The sequence below is a fragment of the Cyprinodon variegatus genome, unplaced genomic scaffold, assembly GCF_000732505.1.
Source record: "Cyprinodon variegatus isolate N-32 unplaced genomic scaffold, C_variegatus-1.0 Scaffold242, whole genome shotgun sequence".
NCBI lineage: Eukaryota > Metazoa > Chordata > Actinopteri > Cyprinodontiformes > Cyprinodontidae > Cyprinodon > Cyprinodon variegatus.
The window spans coordinates 130,158-147,206 of NW_015150695.1; the positions used below are offsets into that span (position 1 = coordinate 130,158).

The following is a 17,049-nucleotide window of genomic DNA, read 5'->3' on the forward strand; positions in this document are numbered from 1 at the left end:
ACTGAGATGCTTCATGATGGAGTTTAACCCCAGATTGAAATGATGACGATGGTCTAAAGCCTATTAACAAGAATTAAAGCTTTTCACTGATACTCTACCTTAATAAGCATTGAAATCTTGTGAATCTTGTTGATCTAATGCAATCAGTATGTTCTGTAAGAAACAAGATCTAGAGCAGTTCAAAAAATGTGTTGTAATTGAAGGATTACTGCTGGCTCTTGTCCAGCCTGTTAACTGCCATTTGTAAAAATGTACATAAACAACAACCATTTGTGAAATGTCAAGGAGTAATTGTTCGGCATTTGAATCATTATTTTTTTGCATTAAATGTAAAAAAAAAATACATTTTTGGAAAGTACATTTTTATTATTAGTTTTAATCTCAGACCTGAGGTTTTGATTTTTGCTGTTATTCTTACTTATATTGTCTCAATTGATTTAACAAGTTTTTTATTCTGAACCATTCAGAATCCACTAAAAGATTAATGAAGTAGTTTTTGCATGCTTTCATGTAAGACTGCCTTTGTGTTTCCTGTTTGCAGCAAATCGATTACCTAATATCCCAATACGCCACCGCCAAGAACAAAGTCATCTACGACCTAGATAGTAAGTAGAACTTCTTTCCTCTAATGGAGAATTAAGTAGGCATAAATGATTCACTCAGCTTTTATTCCTTGTAGTACATTGTGTTGATTTCTTCTTTTCCAAGACTTGTTTTTACAACTGAATGGCAACGTAACTGAGTTTAGTTAGCTCCAGCTGTGACTGTAATGGATGCTCACCCTGATTATTCAAGTTTCCTTCTAGAGAGTTTTCTTGAAAGTTAAGCTTGCAAAACAATAAAAAACAAGAAAGCAACTCAAAGTCCTTTAGCAGTCACATAACTTTTGACAAAAACAGCTGAACTGTTGAAAACAACCATAAATTATGTCACTGACTCTGCATCAAACTGACAGCGCTGAACCAAAACTCCGTACTACTGTATATATATTTAATGCTCTGACTTCCATATCAATGCATTTTTTGCACCATGTCTTTTTCTCCCACACTGTTTACATTTGATCACTGCTGGACTTTAAGAAATGGAAATGTCATAAAAAGCTGTACAAAACAAAATGTTCTATTTGTATACACTCTGTGTATAGAAAATGACAATAAAAGTTGTCTAAGTGTCTAAGAAAACAAAACTAGCGTATATTGTAAATTTTTGCTCTCCTTATCTATTTCTTTTTTCTAACAGACATAGGTCCATTACTGGGTGGAAGGATACATGGACAATTGGATAAGGAGGTTCATCCTGCTTTAAACCAAGTGCTTAATATGGCTGGAGGTACATTGATCCTTTCTTTAATTTACCCTGATTGGTGTAAAACTTCCTGCTTCTGTCATTAGGTCGAATAGCCTGACTGCTGTTTTATGAATAAACTTACTGATCATTTCCTTTCAGTTGCTGTGAGTAAATCATTCACCTTTAATCAGTATTGCTATATTTTATTGTTTTTTATTTGTATTTTTATGTCATAAAGTGAAAATCCAGAGATTCATCAAAGGTAACTCAGAGACTCAATAAATTTCTGATGATCCAGAGCTGTTTAACCCCTAATGTCCTGATTTTTGATGCTGTGGTTGTTCCTGTTATCTGACCCTTTTGTTTTTTCCTTGAAAATGTGGAACCTCCCTGATCCTCAAGTCTCATCTTACTGGACAGCAATTACAACTTTCAAATTGCACTATGCAACATTTGACAACAAATATCCCAGAACCTCATAGACAGTCAAGAAGGAGATGATGGTGATAGAAAACATAAGCAGGGTTGATTTTAATCTATTGTTCAATTTGGATTGCTAGATTTCTATTTCTATAAAATGGGATGGGTCATTTTTTATTAAATGTTGAAGTGCATTTTTAAGTTGACTGTATTTGTTGAGTCCACTAAATGTCCAAACCAAACTCTACCTGCATCTGAATGTTTTGACTGTTTTTTGTCTTGGTCAAGTGTTTGTGTAACCAGTCCTTATTTTATTTTAATTAACCTAGAAAAACTAAGTATGACTAATTATCTAAAATGCCTTGCTTTGAAAGAGCTTTCATACACATCAAGCCATTGCATTCAACACAATAGATGCATACATAAATATGAAGAAGAAAAAATATATGTGATTTTACTTTATTTCACAAATGACAAATCTAAAAAGTATAGTTTCTCCATGATGTCCCCCTCCTCCCTTTGATACCCCAAAATAATATCCAATGCATTCAGCTGAATTCTGAATAAACAGCTGTGTGTAATATTTCCTCTGTATAAAATTAACTTATATTTATCGGGCCTGAGAGTTTTGTGGTAAGGAAAATATAATTAAACAGCATCTTTAAGGCATAGGAACAGACAGATGAAGGAAAATGCTGTGTTGCAGTTTAAATCTCGGTTATATTATAAAACAATAGACCCATTTGCTGTTTGAAAACAAATACCCCTGTGAGAGAAAGTTGCAAAAAAAAGGATGCCAGCTAGCAGAGGCGTGTCAAACTATACCATTGCATTATCTATGGAAAAATTAAATTACTTTTTCTTTTCAAACACTAATCATCATAAATGAAAACCAGCTCAAGGTCTGTTGAAGGAAATTATAGGTTTAATAAGTGGCTGTGCACTTTCTGCTGTAGAAATCAGCTTGATTTATCCAAAAACACTCTTTTTGTTTAATACTTCAACAACCCTATGAGGTTATTTCATTTTGCATGAACTGAATACAGCAGCCTATTATTCAGTGAACAGTCCCACCTTACATGGTTCAACATGAGCTGATGGAAATGGCAGAAACAGAACAACTGATTCTGTACCCTAAAAACCCCAAGGCTAGGGCAACATTTGCACTGCATCTGCCTTTTTTACAGAACAGTATTATGAAGCAACCACCAACACCTTTTAAACATCATGTACCCAAAAGAGAATACAAAATTTCAAAGACTTTCACTCAAAATAAAGTAAAGAAATATTTACTTCCTAAGGAAAAATACACATGCATTTGTTTGAGGATCTATGAAATCCTAGGTTTCTATTGAAATAAAAGTTTAGACACATAAACATAGCTAATATAAATTAGGCACTGCAGACGTTTTTTTTTTTTCTACCTGCTCTGATTTAGCTGATTAGTTACCCAAAGTTATGGGTTGCCCTGAAATGATCCACACAGCCCCTTAGTATGCAGCAGAACTGCTTAAGTTCATTTAAGAATTTGTGTTTGAACAGCTATAAATGCAACAACCTGTCTTTAGATGTGGTTCTGTTTCCTTGTATGTTGGGGGGGAAAAAAGAAAAGAAAAAAACAAGAGCTTACAGCTCAGCTAGAATAGTATTGATAGATCTGACTCTTATGAAAGGGTAGAAAGATGGGAACCATTACTGAAAAATAAGTCAGAATTTCACTGTGCTAGAAGCATTAACTCACTTGGTTTAGCATTTTTTTTTGCAGAAAATATGGAAACCCTGAACTATACTCCTTTACTTCTAAAGTGCACTATTTTACTTTTTCTTGCACATAAAATCCTTGCACATAAAATCCTGTTAAATAAACATTACAGTATGTAGTTGACAGGTGAATACTTTTGCATAACACTTTTCATAACTGTAGCAAACCTAAAGAAGAACAAATGGCTTTCAAAACGTAAAGCTGAACATAAGGATCATCAAACACGATTCTTTTTACATGGGATTAATGTTTGTAACAGCCTCAGTGTTGCCCTTTTTCTCAATAATTTTTTTATCATGCTTCCAGGGTGCTAGCATCTTCTTATTCCTGAAACTTAATTTGAATTTGGACATTTGCTTCAGGTTATTATGGGGCTTTTAGCCAGAACTGACTGCTGCTTTGCAAAAGTCTAAAGCACCTCATTAACAACATTGTTCATTTAAAGAATCGAAATATTCCTCTTTTAAATATAATATATACGTTTCTATTTAAGGAAAAAAAGACAAAGCAGTTGCATGAAAGAATTTATCACATAGGTTCAGTTCAGCCTTACAGTATATGTTGTAATGAGCTCTGTTCTGGTGATTTCACTCTGTTAATTGGTCCCTGTTTAAGTCTGAATGTGTGGAACATGAGCACACATTGTGTTTTATGTCTTTTTTCTGTCTCTGTATACCTATTAATAAAAATAAAAATAAACTTTCATACATACAACTAAACAATGGGCCAATTATATTGAGGAATGACACAAAACATGTACTTCTAATAGTAATAAGATGAAGCTGTACATCATTTTATCCATTACACATTTTATCAGATTTATCAGTTACATAGATTATTATTATTTTCCTCTTTATGGGTCTTAATGGCTTGTTTTGTAAAACGTTGTACTCTGAGAAAATAATCCCTTTTTTTTTTTTTAAAAAAAAGCTGATTAAATTTAAAACTCAACTTGATCCATAAATAATTCTTACTGTTTGATAAAAAGGAAATCCATGTTACAAGTTGAAAATTTTATCAATCATGCCCTGGTTTTTCATAAGCAGCCAAATAAACGTTTTTTAATCTCTTCTTTGCTCCCTTTCATTTCAGCCATGAGAGAAACCAAAGAGGCCCTGGAGAACGTCAGTGTTTCTCTGGTGGTCTTGCAGGAAGGAGAAAGAAAACTTCATTTCAACCTGAGCCGAATCCGCAACAGCATCAACCGTACCCTCGATGACCCTGGCTGCCTTGATGAAGAATCGGACGCCACCACAGCCCAGCTTTGCCGCAGCATCCGCCAGTCTTTGTCCCAGCTGCAGATTAGTGCAAATTTCACCCGGGTATGAAAATAAATGTTTCACAGTCTGAGAGGGGAGAATGCTGTGAATCTCTTTAGTCTGTTCATAAATGTAATGAAGTTGAAATTAAATTACAAAGTTAATTATCACCTCTGTAGCAGTGGGAAGATGTAACTTTGATTTAATGACACCAATACATATCTGGACTGTGCTACAGGGGAAGACTTTTAGCAGCTAGGTTTGCTTATCTGTTACATATGGCCCATGCTTGAGAGTTTATCATGAGAGAATATGAAGCAAGGAGCCGAGCTGGTCTGATTCCTAGTCAAAAACTTTACATCTACACCAAACAAGCTCCCAGTGCCATGGTTAGCGAGTGCATTGAGTTTGGCTAATGAATTGGACAAAACCAGAGGGTTTTCATAAAACAGATAACACCAACATTCCACAGATATCACAATCAATAAAGACAGTGCAAGGATCAGGCTTCTTCCACACTGGAATCAGTAAACACTGGATTCCTGTATGAGAAGAGAAAACCACTGATTAAACTGCTGCTGGTTGCTGGGAGATAGGTGAAAGTGGAGTTTTAGAGGATGCAGTTCAAAATGTAGTTTTATAATGTCAAAGTGTTACCCTGAAACTGTATAGGCTATAGTACTATTAATAAAAAAAAAAACATACATAAAGCTTTATGTAACATAAGTAACATAATCATCCTAAAGCATTATGCCCTTAGCTGAGAATTTTGAAACCTTATTTTATTTTACATTTGGTGTGCATATAATCACAACTCTGTGTTAAAAAAAAAATATTTAGGATGGCACATTTTTCCAAATGCTTTTTCAGCCTTTTTCTGCTTAAAATGTCTGGTAGGAGTTCATATTTCTTGCCCATATTATAGTATTTTCACTTTGTAAGGTAATCAATTCTAGCTTTATTCGGAATATTGTGTTTGCCATCTGCTTAATGAGTATAGAAAAACTTACAACAGTGATAAACCAATGACGGCGTCATCTTCCCCTTGCATCAGTATTCATGTTTATTATTGTTGGTTTTTCTGCTGATTTTTAGCTCCCTGATGTGAACCCTCAACTGGAAAAGATGAAAAATGTTGTGAAAACAGATCTCAGCTCTGTTGTCCACAGGGTAAGAGTTAATTAATTACTGAAAAGATTTCACTCAACACTTTTAAATTGGTTTTTATTTTTGTTTTTAGTTTTCAGTTTTTATTATTGTTAACAAAAATAACCAATGCCTTCTCCATTTCACAGGGCTTCTATGCTTTGAATGACACCCCACACATGGTCATTGAACAGACCAGAGCTGTTGTCATGAGTGAGTGTCTTTTAATAGCAAAAAAATTCATTTCGGAATCCTATCTTTCTGTTGCTTTTCAGAGCTTTAGGTCTCTTCATGCTTTTAACTGATCTGTCTTTCAGGCATACAGAATTTGGTGGGCAGCGTCGGTAACAACATCACCAGTTTCTCCAAAGTTTTTCCAGTGCAGACATGCCTGTCCAACTTCACCATCTTCATCAGCCATGCACACGCCAAAATTGAAGATTACTATCCTGAAATTGATCAAATAGATTTCTACAGGTGATCTGACATCCTGATCCTTATCTGTTCATAATAAAACAAAACATCTGAATATATATAGTGAAAGATGAAAGAAGATGCAAAACTTGTCATTATTTTGTTATGATATAATATAAATTAATCCCTTTTTTATACCTATAAGCAACTATCAAGGAGAAAGACAGGAATGTTTGAGTATATTATATCCGAATCTAAATAAATTCACAGGGTCTTTCAATAGCTTCATGCACTAAAATGTAGACAAACTGGTTTGTTTTTAAAACAAAGTGGTTACTTATTATTCTTTGTGACTGCTGTACATATTCTCATCTGATATATTACGTACAGTATATTTTATGTATTGCTTCTATCAGTAGTTCAATGCTTTTTTTTGGTTCAACCTATTGTATCCTGTAAAAAAGAAAAACAAAAACACACAGCTCTTTTATTCAGAATAATAAAAAAAAGACTATATCCAATTATTTTGTATGACATTAAGGCCACTGTCCAGTGAAAATGTATTTAGCTTCTGCTTGATGTTAACAGATGGATTGGCTGTATTGCTCTGTGCTGCATGGTGGTTCTGGTCTTGGCCTTTAACTATTTGGGCCTTCTGTGTGGCACTCTGGGATACGACAAGCATGCCTCACCTACAACACGGGGATGTATATCCAATACAGGAGGAACACTGCTCATAGCGTAAGTCTTCATTGAAGAAGTCAAACACTTTTTTCTTACTCAGACTCCTTTAACTCTCCAACTGTTGTTTCCAAACATCATTTTCTCTCTTAATATTTGACATATCTGACATAATTAAAGGTGTGCTATGCTAAACGGAAGAGAAAACTTTGGAATGTCTTGATAATAATCATAAAATAAAAATATTCACAGTTATAGTTTTAACCAGATTTAACCATTATCACCTGAGTTCAAGTTTGCTTTGTACCACAGCGGCGTTGGATTTAGTTTCATTTTCTCCTGGGTGCTGATGGGGCTGTTGACTGCCATGTTCCTGGCAGGAGGAAACATGGAGAAACTCCTCTGTGAGCCGTTCCACACCAAAGAGCTCTTCAAGGCAAGTGAAGAAGCAGACAAGCGTTCAATTATTTCCAAACACTTGCTTGTAATTCTCAATGGGAACAGAAGGAGTTCTTTGCATCATAAATGTATTGCTTTAACACAAACTCAGGAAAAACAGATGATGTTGCTTGGACTGATTACGGTTTCTACTGAGTTGCAAGTGTGTAGAATAAGAAAATATGACTTTGTATGAATTTGAAGTCGATATTTTTGAAAATTTCTCTTCAGTAGTCTGTCAGGCTGGACCTTAGTGCCTTTGACACTACGGAGTAATTATTTGTTATATTTCTTTTGCTGCTTCCACCAATAACCCATGTCATTATGTGATAACCCGATTTATTGCCTTTAACTGATTGGTTATGGTAGAATAGAATAGAATAGAATAGAATAGAATAGAATAGAATAGAATAGAATAGAATAGAATAGAATAGAATATACCTATTGTCCCCTAAAGGAAATTTTTCATGGACCCAGGTTTACAGTACATAGTAGTAGCTGCCATTAGAAGCAATGAATACACATAAAAAATACCAGCTAAAAATAAACAAATAGCCTACATACAAACTAATAACACATCCCCTAAGGAATAAAAATAAAAATAACATACAATACTAAAACAACATTGATTTGCCAGATGGACATTTCAACAAAACAGTACAATAGTGTACTATTTGTTAGCTATATTTCTACCAAGTTTACACCAACACGCTTTTCATCATTTTGTTGTAAAGCATATGTGTTAGCATAAATGTTGAGCAGAACTTGAAAAGAAAATGTATTATATACTTTAACCTATTATTTTTTCCCACAGGTCGTGGACAGTCCGTATTTGATCAACCCAGAGTGGAAGAATTTCATCCCTGGCTACCTGTATAATGACTCTGAATTAGAGCTGACGACAGAAAGCTTGTACAGGTAAAGGAAGCTCAGATACATACATTTACAACTTTCTGCAGATTTATATCTTGATTTCAAATTTCTTATTTTGATTTAATCTAAAATAATTTCATATAAAAGTATATTTTATAGAGTTTGGAATTTGTATTTAAGAAATTAATAAGCAAAAAATGCATTCCTCTGATATCAAAACTAGGAAGAAATGAGAAAAGTGAGAGTTTTAAACTGAAAAAGACTTTTTGCTCTTTATCTTTCTTAAAATTTTAGAAAGCACTGATGAATGTGTTTTTCTTCCAAGGGAATTAATGTTTTATGTTAGATAATCAAATAAATAAGTTATTTAGATTTTGCTCAAACTTTCCGTTCTGTCACATTCATCGCTTGTGGCTTTGAGTCTCTTGATGAATATTTCATTCATGCAAATGAAGGAGTGGCGGTTAACTTGCCGTAGCTAATTAGAGTCATTTTTATACACCATCAGTGCTGCCTTTCTGCAGCTTATTTCTATGTCATTACATGAGCTTTCATCATCCTACTATTTGATAAGGATTTATGAGTAATCTTGGATGGTAGATCCAAAGTTATTAGGTTTACAAACAAACAGACATGGAGCACTAACACACTGGAGTCAGCCTAGTTGGCTGACTAAATGTTTTCATTTGTGTCTGACATTTGAAGAAGGATTTTAGCTTTTTCTGTAAATTATCCAGCTTCAAGCTTTAAACATATTTCTGTACTTCCAGTCAATTACACATGATGGCAGCAAAGGCTTTCTCTCATGCTCTCCAGTATGTGTATTTAATTGTATGTTTCTTTTCAGCACTTGCAAAGAGAACAAAGGCATCTACTCTGCCCTCCGCCTGGACAAAGTCTTCAACATCTCCTCATTCCTTAACACTACAGTGGTTAGTAACCTGCACAATCACAACAAATATCATGAAGATTTAGCCACTCCAATACAACTTTATTTATAAAACACTGTAAAATTTCTGAAATGACCATAGTGCTTAACAGTGAAACAACATAGAACCATTACACAGCAGACTAAAAAAAACAAACGAGTATAAAAGTCCAATTAAAATCAGAAGTATAAAATCTAAAATAAAATAAAAGTAATTTAAAATAATGTATCACAGACTAAAATCAACATCTCACACAGTTTAGTAAGCCAAGGCAAAGAAATTAGTTTTTAAGAGCTAATTGAAATCAAGCAAAGAAGTATACAATTTAATTTGCAATGGAAGGTCGTTCCACATTTTTGGAGCTGCCACAGATAAAGCACAATCACCCCTAAGCTTCCATATAGTATTTGGAGCCTGAAGAAGCAGCTGATCGGCTGACCTGAGTGAACGGGAGGGTGCATGAAGGTGGAGCCATTTAGAAAGATAATATGGACCATGAAGACACTTAAAAACAAATAAAAGAACTTTAAAATGTACAAGGAGCCAGTGTAATGAGGCTAAAATTGGGGTAATGTGCTCATATGTACGAGTGCCAGATAAAAGAGGTGCTGCAGAGTTTTGCACTCTCTGGAGTTGAGCAATGTTAAAGGCACTTACCTCCCAATAAAGTGCATTACAGTAATCCAGCCGGGTAGTGCTGAAGGCATGGATTACATGTCTCTAAAAGATCTCTGGAGAGAATGGGCTTTATTTTGGCCAACTGCCTTAACTGAAGGAAACTTTTCTTCACAGTTGCCTGTATCTGGCTATCGAATTTAAGATCAGCATCCACTTTGACACCAAGGTTTGTTATAACTGACTTTCTATACTGGGCTAGGTAACTAGCTCAGTGAAGGGAAGCTCAGATGTGCTGCTAAAAATCATGACCTCGGTCTTACTCTCATTGAAGTTCAAGAAGTTAAGGGCCATCCAGGTGTTTAGGTCTTCAAGGCAAATTAACAGGACACTAATAGAGGTCCCATGTTTTATGCTTAATGGAATATAAATTTGGCTGTCATTAGGGAAATGGACACCATGCTTCCTCATTTTTGAGCCAAGCAAGAGTAGATAAAGGGCAAAGAGAAGTGGCCCCTAAACTAAGCCCTGTGGCACCCCATACAATAGGGTAGCAGAGGAAGACTTCTAATCGCTAAGAGAGACACAGAAAGTTTGGTTTTCTAAATATGATTTAAACCAATCCATTGGCATTTCCCTGATGCCAACCCACTGTGCCTGACGAGAAAGTAAAATTTTGTGGTCTACTCTATCTAAAGCAGAACTTAAATCCAAAAGTACAAGAATCACACAGTCACCAGAATCTGTGACTAAGAAAGTATCATTAAAAACCCTTAAAAGAGCCGATTCAGTGCTTTCTAATGTTTTAAAACCACACTGGAAAACCTCTAAAATATCATACTCTTCAAAAAAGGCCATCAGTTGATCATAAAACACTTTCTCAATCATTTTTCAGATAAAGGGAAGATTTATGCTGTAGGTTCTGGTTATGTAAATACTAAAATCCAAGAGATTGTTAAAGAAGGGGAAATCACTTTTATCTCCTCAAAAATGTACTGCAGAGTAAACATGATAACCACATAGTGCTATGAATAAGACCATTCAAAACCTTTTAAGACCGAAATGAACCAGATTATAAAGTGTAAATATTTACATAAATAATATTTAATACTAATAAATATACTAATAAATATGTACTTATTTTGTCTTATTTTGCTGTGGCATTATATGAATAAGTAGAAAGTCTTTGCCATACTTTGCAATATTATAAATACAAAGCAATTGTAAATGTATCTCAGAGTGGTAAACATTAGCTCTGTTTCATGTCCATGTTCCTAATATAAACAGGCATCTAACAGGAATAAAAAGATGAAAAAAAACATCAAACAATAATTTATGACAAAACCTAATGAAATTATTAAGATGTTATGTAAAGAAACAAACAATCCAAAGAACAGGATAATCATGCGTCACAAAATAACTGACATAGGCAGTCCTGATGCTCCAAAAGCGTTAATTTGCATTATAATTGAAGGCATGGTAAAATGAAAAATCTGCTCTCAAAGAGCAAAACTGTTGGACTGAATGCCACTCTGAGTGGGTGTATGTACACAGTCTTCTCTGGCTGTTCCTATTGTGGCTTTGATCACATCTGATTTCATATTAACAAAATCAAACAGATAATGAGTATCAAAGGCAAAGAGGCTCCTAGAGATGATGTTTATAACACTTCTTCATGTAAAGCTTTTTTACTTTAAAAAAAAGGTTTGCAATGTCTTAGACTTTGTAGGGTTTAATTTTGTCCAGTATATCAAACTAAGAGGGAGTAATATTAATATTTAATATATTCTAGTGACTCATTATTGTAGCCAGCAGCTGAGTCATACAATACGTAACATAATTTTGGACATTTATCATTCATCATTGTAATCTGAACTTCTCATGTGAACCTCATAAAATCAGAAAAAAATATCTTGCATTTCGCCCTAATTTAAATTTCTTTCTTTTGCATCTTAACTGTAACAACCATCTTTATCTCAGAAATAATAATTGATCATCTTACAAATGAATTAAAATGGGAAAGTCACACCAAAATCAGAAGGCAACCTTTTTTTTATCTAATTTTATATCAACATGCAAAATTACAATGATTAAACATTTGGGCCGTGGTGTCAATTACATCTGTATGTAAATAATGTAAAATTATCAGAAAAATTCTATTGACTTTGTCACCCTTTGTTGTATTATAGATGTTAGTAGACCTGTTAAGTTGTATTCTTGATACTAAAACGGATTGACTGGTTTGACTGCTGTAACCATTGTGTTTATTATCCAATCAGACTTTTCGCAAGCAGCCAAAAAGTCAAGTTAGGAGGATTAAGTTTCATTAGGTATTTTTAAGTGTATAAAGTGGCTTTATTTGATAAATAATACATTGCATTAAATTGTAATCCTGACATGAAGCTATTTAGTTATAAAAATGTCTCATTAACTGTACCAGGGCTCAGGAGATGGACATCGGTATCACCTTAAAAAGTGATAAAAATGTTTTTTTTTACTCCTTTCTTACACTTGGAAGTAGATAACTTTGACTTTAAAACATTTATTGTACTCTGCTGAAAAAAAGCACAAAGCAAAAAAATTAAAAGAAAAGAAAAAAGAAAGAAAAATCTTGTATGCAAGGCGTATTTAGTTTTCTGGAAAATCCTAAACTTTTGTCATGGTCATACAGTTAGCCGGAAAATGACTTTATTGTCCCAGTGTTCTTTTTACAGTCTTTATGGTGGCACACACAAAAAAAAACATCCCTCTTGTCTGGGAAATAGGACATTCTCTGGTTAAGGCATTCCTTTACAAAACCAGTTCTACCAAGAAATGATGATGTTTGTGGTTCTGAGAAGAGCTCAAAAGAATAAGGATACCTAGTGTTATGTCGGCTGTCAGTCCACGTAGAGTTGGTGCACGCAGACACAACAAATACAGCTCTAAAGCACAGCTGGAGGGCAAGATATTGTCAGGAAAATACCAACAAATGCGTTTCTGAATTGAATATCTGCAGCAGAAAAACAAAGATAGAATATTTGAACAAACACGATCCACATCTGTGTTCATCCATTGAGTAATTCACAGTCTCTGGAAAAATTTTTACCGTGCTAGTCACATGTTTACATGCCGCTATCATCACCACTAGGAATGGCATATTATTTGGAACTGTTAAATTTTCTTTTTCAGTTGTTCTGTTTTCAGGGTGCAGTGATTCAGTGGCAGGTATTATTTAAAAAAAATAATCTGATGCACAAGTTGTAATTAACACAGTCTTTTTCTTATTGACAGGTGACAAAAATAACATATAATTCATCTACTAATATTTTCTCATATCAGTTTTTCTTAGAGTTTTTTTTCTCAGAAGCAAATGACGGTTTTATTAGGCTGCATCATAATATATTATGCAGCTCTGTAATTATAAATAACCTTTTTATTGGCATGTCATTATCCAGGGGACAATGGTTTAATTTGTGGTCATTTTCACAAAAAGAACAGTCAATGAGCTCTATGTGAGATCAAACTACTATTGAAATATCATCCAGAATAGAAAATTGCTAGAAAGTTCAGCAAAGCTCCTCTAAAGGCATTTTCAATTCACTCCATGGCTGTTTGGCTTTATTATTACACTAAATGTGGAATCTTTGGGTTTGTGTCTGTCTGAATTCATCAAATTCGGTTTTTATTGTCAATATTTTTATGTTTATGCATGAGACAGATGGAGAATCCAATGATGGGATGACAGACGTGGTCTGTGTGTGTGCATTAAAGGAGATTTTGCAGAAAGTTGTCATGTTTGTTGATGGAGAGCTCATATTAAGCATTCATATCATATGTTGCACCTCTTGCCTCCTTAAGTAGTTTTCATTGACTGTTTTTGAATCAAAAGATTTTTTTTTGTATTATTTTCATGTTTTTTATTTTGTTTTCATTTCTGTAGCAGCTTCTGACAAGCATGAAAGTTGTAGCCCTGCTACTCAGTATCTTTATAACATTATTGGGGTGGTAATTATGCAGATTCACTTTCCTCATTAACACACACAGGTAAACTTGCATCATGTTTACAAGGCTTATTTAGAAATTTTACTGAAGTTAAGAAAGTTTGTTAAATCTGATGTTTCTTATTCGTTAAAGCCCAAGATAGGAAAAAACCTAAGAATTTTATGACAAGAATTAAAATAAATGTTGTTGCATGAGGTCCAGCATGAGTGAATAAAGTGATATCCATGGCAGTGAGTTTGCAAGAAATACAGTCTTCAGTGTTGGTCGATGAGAGGGGTGGTATGGTATCAGCGTTAGCCTCAACACTATGGAGGATGAGCTTTACCATATAAATAAATGCTCAATAAATAAAAAAGCACACCATTTATTGCCCCCCAAATATACAATAAACAAATAAATGTTGGTAGAAATTAAATTATACAGTAAGACATAAATGTATATATGTCTTTTAATTAGCTTCTTTATTGATTCTCCTTTGTAATAATTCCCTCATTTATATATTGTCCATTATAATCTTCAACTTTATTTATTAATTACTGATTTTCTTAAGTATTTATTTATATGCATGTTATAATATTTTTACCCTATTTATTTCTTCAATGCAATTTATTTCTGCCCGTCGTTTTTACATTTCTGTATGCATTTCTGCCTTTTTATTTCTGTATTTATTTTTAAATATGGTAGAGCTGGTCCACCATACAACACCCACCCCAAACCATCCTTTTCAACTATGTAGAACTTCTGGTAAAAAAAAAAACAATCAAATATTTATTCAGAAATAGATTACCAATATATTGAAAGCAGTTCACCGATATAGTTGGTGTTATGATTTTACCCTGAGAAATTACATGTTTCAGTAAATCGTCAAATCTTCGACATTGATAAAGAACATGACTAGATGTAAAACTATAATTATGAATGTTAAACATTAATCATATAACAATATATTTTCATTTTTAGGTTAAAAAACAAGACTGCTTTTCAAAACGTAATTCAAAAACCATTAGCTGTGGCTATAATGTATCATGCTACTATCAGCATTTAAGTATGTGAATAATTAAATATTTAAAGCCATAATGAAAAGAACATTTTTGAGAAAAAACTAATTTAGTGAAAGCTGTTTTTATAGGGCTCCTCTTTAAGGTAGGTCATCAGATGTTGGCATTTTTCACTCCAGCTTTAATGTGTTGTAAATGTGTTTGTGTATATAAGGAAACCAAAGGCCCTGTTGGTGATCAGGTTTGAGCAAAAACCTCTCATGAAGTTTTGTGTAAAGATATTAGAGCAGCTTAGGGTCACAGAACAAGCTGTTGTTGGCAGAAATTAACATCTATTTAGCTTTTAAGATTTAAGCAGGTTTATAAAAGGGATTAATTAACTGAGGACTAATTGTTACAGACCTTTCACCTGTTTTAGGATAACATTTGGAATTTTCCATATTGATTTTGAGAATCCCTGTTCTGGATAGTTATCCACAGCTTTTCTTATTGCTCCAAAACCCCTCATGCCCTGTTGTGTTTGCAGTTCACTAAGGATGTGGTGCGCCAGCTGGAGAGCTTCCGGATCGACCTGAGAGGAATAATCTTGTTAGAGTCAGAGGGGAAGCAAAACCTCCAAGATTTCTCTGAAGCAGGCCTGTCAGAGATTAACTACGCGGACTTCCTTGAAGAGGTGACATTTGATACCTAAATATAGGAACTAGAAAACAAGAGAAAAACCTGGTTAAAAGCAGGTGTTGTCAATTGTTTAGGTTCCATTGCTTTAAATGGCCAATGTTAGAGAAAAGAAAATTAACATCTTAATGATTTTTTTTTTTTATTGAATTACTAAATCATCAACAACTAAACTTTAAGTTATGTTCTGCTGAATTCAGCTTATACTTTGATATCCAGTTAAATCCATTCTTAGCAAAATGGCGTGAAGGGACATTTGTTCTATTCCTCAGTTCGACCTCTTGGGTTCACCTAAATTAAAGGCAGTATAAGAATTTTTAAAATATATTTATTTTCAGGCCTTCTGCTCGTAACAAGTGGTGAACAGACTTATCCAATACATTGACAGTATTGATACTATCGTGGTCGACTTGAGTTTTAGATTCACTCTTAAATTCACTGCTGCTGTTTGGTGTAAAAGGCAGCGGCATGTTTATATTTGTTCTACACAGGCCAACAGTGAGGCTCCTTCAAGATTTTTTTTTACTTTTACTGTTTGATAAGTTTGTACAATTTTTCATTTTAGTAAAATCATGAAAAACATTTACAAAACACACTCTCTTTTGTGGAATATGAATAACAATAACTAAGATGCATCAATAAAATAAAAAATTCCCCTCATGAGCAGTTTGTGTATTTAATAAAATACACAAAATGCACAAACCGCACAAACTGCGGAATACCCTAACCCTAGTGTGACCTAGGGTTAGGGTATTCCGCTTAGAATCCACAGTTTCTGAGTTCAAACCCCACTCCCACTGACTGACACTCTGGGTCCCTGAGCAAAAGACCCTTAACCCCACACTGCTCCCCAGGTGCCGCACAATGGAAGCCCACTGCTTCCCAAGGGGATGGGTTAAATGCAGAGAGATCATTTTGTTGCTCTGTACTTGTGACATTGTAAATACAATAAAAAAAGTTGAAAAGCTTAAAAAAAAAACACCAGGCCGCCACTCTCAGGAAATAAGAAAGTAAAATATTCTCCGGCCTATAGAGTGCACCTCACTATAATATAGACATATAGACAGATTTATTTTGTCATTTATACATGAGTGTATACAAAAAGAAATCTCGTTTAAAACAGCCTAAAACAGCTATAAGCTGCAGCCACAAAATTTTTTGAAAAAAAGCAAAAACTTACCCTTAGCAAAAAGTAGTATACCTGAAATAAATTCTATTAAGAATACTTAAGTATAAGTTTAGAAAGTATACCCGAACAATGTACTTTTAGTGTACTTGAAGTATTACTAAAGTAATACTTCTTCGAACTAAATTGGGACATTTTTAAGTTTACTAAAGTATACTTAAAATATACTTTACTAAACAATAAAGTAAACAACAGTATAGTCAAGTTCAGTTGACTATACTATATACTAAGTATATGAAATATAGTTTAGAATAAGTAAACTCTAAGTGCACTGCCTGATTTTAAGTATGAAAATCATGCACTTTTAGTATAGCCTACTTGAATAAAAACTACCTTTTGCTAAGGGTACATATATATATATATATATATATATATATATATA

The 17,049-nt window shown here is 33.8% G+C and overlaps 1 protein-coding gene across 5 annotated transcripts in view; it reads left to right on the forward strand.

Moving 5' to 3' along the window:
* Positions 1-17,049, forward strand: part of LOC107089168 (prominin-1-A-like) — a 95,551-nt gene that overhangs the window by 65,818 nt on the left and 12,684 nt on the right. For all 5 annotated transcript variants that reach the window (XM_015381810.1, XM_015381806.1, XM_015381808.1 and 2 more), the window contains 11 exons: positions 542-605; positions 1,240-1,329; positions 4,562-4,791; positions 5,824-5,898; positions 6,024-6,087; positions 6,192-6,351; positions 6,877-7,029; positions 7,282-7,405; positions 8,222-8,325; positions 9,128-9,212; positions 15,333-15,479. In XM_015381810.1, the coding sequence (XP_015237296.1) occupies positions 542-605; positions 1,240-1,329; positions 4,562-4,791; positions 5,824-5,898; positions 6,024-6,087; positions 6,192-6,351; positions 6,877-7,029; positions 7,282-7,405; positions 8,222-8,325; positions 9,128-9,212; positions 15,333-15,479 (1,296 nt within the window). The remainder of the gene's footprint in view (positions 1-541; positions 606-1,239; positions 1,330-4,561; positions 4,792-5,823; positions 5,899-6,023; positions 6,088-6,191; positions 6,352-6,876; positions 7,030-7,281; positions 7,406-8,221; positions 8,326-9,127; positions 9,213-15,332; positions 15,480-17,049) is intronic.